The 3233-nt window shown below is 39.7% G+C and overlaps 1 protein-coding gene across 1 annotated transcript in view; it reads left to right on the forward strand.

The window, feature by feature from the left end:
• UNC80 (unc-80 homolog (C. elegans)) overlaps positions 1–3233 on the forward strand; it is a 242259-nt gene that overhangs the window by 135305 nt on the left and 103721 nt on the right. The window contains 2 exon segments of the mRNA XM_012661211.1: positions 2080–2261; positions 2835–2966. Coding sequence (XP_012516665.1) covers positions 2080–2261; positions 2835–2966 — 314 coding nt within the window.

The following is a 3233-nucleotide window of genomic DNA, read 5'->3' on the forward strand; positions in this document are numbered from 1 at the left end:
TGTAAAATGACTATTTTTGTTCTATTTAAGGCTATCTTGTTGTCCTGCCTTATCTCTTAGTAATATTGCATCTCCTTATTTTTTTGTTTGCATTTTAAAACTATAACCTTGTCTACTGTTTTACGATAAGATGACTTCAATATAATCTAAGGCTTTTGATAAAATTAAAAATCAAGCCAGGCGCAATGGCTCACGAATGTAATCCTAGCACTTTGGGAGGCCGAGGCAGGAGGATTGCTTGAGGCGAGGAGTTTGAGACCAGCCTGAGCAAGAGCGAGAGCCTGTCTTTTCAAATTAATAAAAAGGAATAGTAATTTTTAGATGAAGGGGAGCCGGTGATATGTAGTTGGTGACGTGACAGCAAAGCTAAGGAGAAAGGCCAAAGCTGAAGGTAAACTCAGGGAATAAGTTGCTGTGTTGGCAGCTGAAGCAATGAAAGTGAGTGGGCGGCATCTCTGTACGAGAATCAGCAGGGAAGAGAGAGCTGAGGGATGACCACTGAGCCATTGGCCTTCTCCATCTCCAGAGGACCAGAGGAAGAAGCCCAGCTGGAAAAAGGGATCAGAAAAGTAGCAGAACTCAAATAATCTCAAGCCACGGAGGCAAAAGAGAATAGCTCTTCAAGGAGATTGTCATAAAGGTGTTAAAAACTGAAAGGAAATGAGTGCTGTAAAAATACCGTAGAATCTGAGAATTAGCCAGCATTACAAGGAAACTCTTTCAGTAAAGATTTTAAGGCACAACTGCAATGATTTAAAGAATGAGAATGGTGTTTAAAAGTTGAGACAGGGTATAGTACATTTTTTTAAAAAGCAAAGGAGAAAGAGTAGAGAGTTAAGCAGTGGGGCTGCTTACATTTAGGATAAGGAAAAGGTTGATTATCAAAAGCTAATGATAACAATAACTAACATTTGTTATAGAACTATATAACACACAGTATCTTATTGATAAACCATTCTATAGATGAGCAAACTTGAGTCAGAGCATTGAAAGGACTTATCCAAGTTCACATAGCTCAAGAACCAGGAAACCAAACCCAGATCTTCAGGCTGCACATATACTTCCCGTTACACTATGTTCCCTCTAAAATGTAAAATATAGTTTAGAAGTGTGTAGCATTTTTCACTTCATAAAGCACTTTCTCATATATTAGTTTATTTTATTCTAACAACAAATTTGGAGACAAGTATTATCACGATGAAACAACAAATCTGGAGTCGGGTGTTGTTATCACCATGGCCATCACTGTTATTATTGAGAGTTCACCAGTGAAGAAATGGAGGCCAAGGGAAGTTAAGAGACTTGCCCAAGATCACATGGCAGAGAAGTATCAGAGCTAGGACTCAGCCCCAGTTCCTCTAGCACAACTGCCCACGCATGTTTTGAGGCTCTGGGAAGGAGTGCAAGACAGATTCTAGACTATGTTTATAGAATGTATTTCTCTGTCCCCTTACTCATTAGGTTTGTAACTTACTATGACACTTGACCTTTCTCTTATTGATATTTGACTTTTCCCTCCCATTTTTTAAAAATGGTATTGTGACTCGTGAAATCTCTTTGGGCTATCAATCTCTTCTATCTCTGTGAAGGGTGGACGTTTCTAATAGTATCGTTTTGTTTTTAATATAGCTAATGTAACTGAGGTGGTTTTTAATGGACATCTTTATGTACTGTCCTTGTGTTACTATACACTGATTCTAGCCATTTCCTAAAAAGCATATTTCAGGATGTAATTTTCTTTATTTTCATTTGGTTCTCCTGTCATTCACTTTTCCCAGAAAGGTTATGTCATTTTACCCTTATTGAGTCAAAGGAAGCTTCGCTCAGGATGAATTATTGTGCCGAAATGTTACGCTGCTGCTACCATCACACAGCTATTGGAAGACTGTGGGTGGCACAAAGAATGATGTTTGGTTTCCAGTGACTGAAGCAAACTTTGCGTTTCCCGGTGCTGGTAGCCTAGTTCCATTAGCTTAAGAGTCATTTTCAGGAGATAGGAGCAGTTACCACTTCTCTCCAACCTCAGGAATTAAGCAAAATTTTACAATGTGTAGCTGATGAATTGTTAACTGTCTCTAGCCGCCATGTTCCTGCTGTGTGCGGTGAAGGTCCCCGAGGCCGTTTCGGACATGCTTATGTCAGAGTTCCACCACCCAGAGACTGTGCAAAGGCTAAACGCCGTCCTCAAGTTCCACACGCTCTGGAGGTTCCGCTATCAGGTCTGGCCTCGGATGGAGGAGGGAGCACAGCAGATCTTTAAGGTGAGGGATATTTCTCACATGGGCGTTAGATTAGTAAACCCAATCCAAGTCATGTTTAAATCCTTGAACCTCAAAGTGACAATACATGGCCAAAGATATGCTTTTTTTCCTCTCTGATGATATAAGTAAACCTAACTCATACATAAGTGAATTCTTATTTTAAAAAATTGAAATATAAAATAATGTAGAGTAAGAACTCTCATCTCTATAAATCTTAAAATCTCACTGCCATCCCCAGAGGTAAGCATATAAAAGTTTGGGGTATTATCTCCCAGACAATTCTTCTGTATATTCACATACAAAAGTTTTTTGGAGGATGGGGTGATTAACACAAATAGAGATTCCTTGATTAAAAGCCTTCATTTAACTGATCAATAAACTGAGGCCCGGGTTCATCCTGTACTCTATAACAGAAAATCTTGGAAAACAGCCCTTTTCTCTAATGCTTGCTCATTCTATGAGGAGTCATTGAGAGCCTTAATACTTACTAAGATTTTGCCATAAAGATACTTCAGACTCATTCTACCTTTTATTTCACCTTACTTACCTCATTTTTCTGATATTGACTAACAGATCCCACCTCCCAGTATAAACTTCACCCTGCCCTCGCCAGTGCTTGGAATGCCATCCGTCCCGATGTTTGACCCTCCGTGGGTCCCTCAGTGCAGCGGGAGCGTCCAGGACCCCATTAATGAAGACCAGTCTGTGAGTAGCAGACACTTTCCTTCCCCTATCTCCAGGTTCGATGGTGTACACATAAAAGAGAACAATGAATGTGTGAGGCAATTTGTTCACTCTTGTTGTAAGGATGTAGTAATAACACAGAAAATCAGCCACAAAAAGTCTTCGTTCTTGTGAATAGAATAGAAAGAACTAATATCTGGTTGTGAGCATTTGCAGACCTCCAAACCAACACAGATTTGTTTTATAATCAAAGCAGCAGCCACCTTACGAAGCTACTGAAAGCATTAG

The sequence above is a fragment of the Propithecus coquereli genome, unplaced genomic scaffold (assembly GCF_000956105.1).
Source record: "Propithecus coquereli isolate 6110/MARCELLA unplaced genomic scaffold, Pcoq_1.0 Scaffold70, whole genome shotgun sequence".
NCBI classification, from domain to species: domain Eukaryota; kingdom Metazoa; phylum Chordata; class Mammalia; order Primates; family Indriidae; genus Propithecus; species Propithecus coquereli.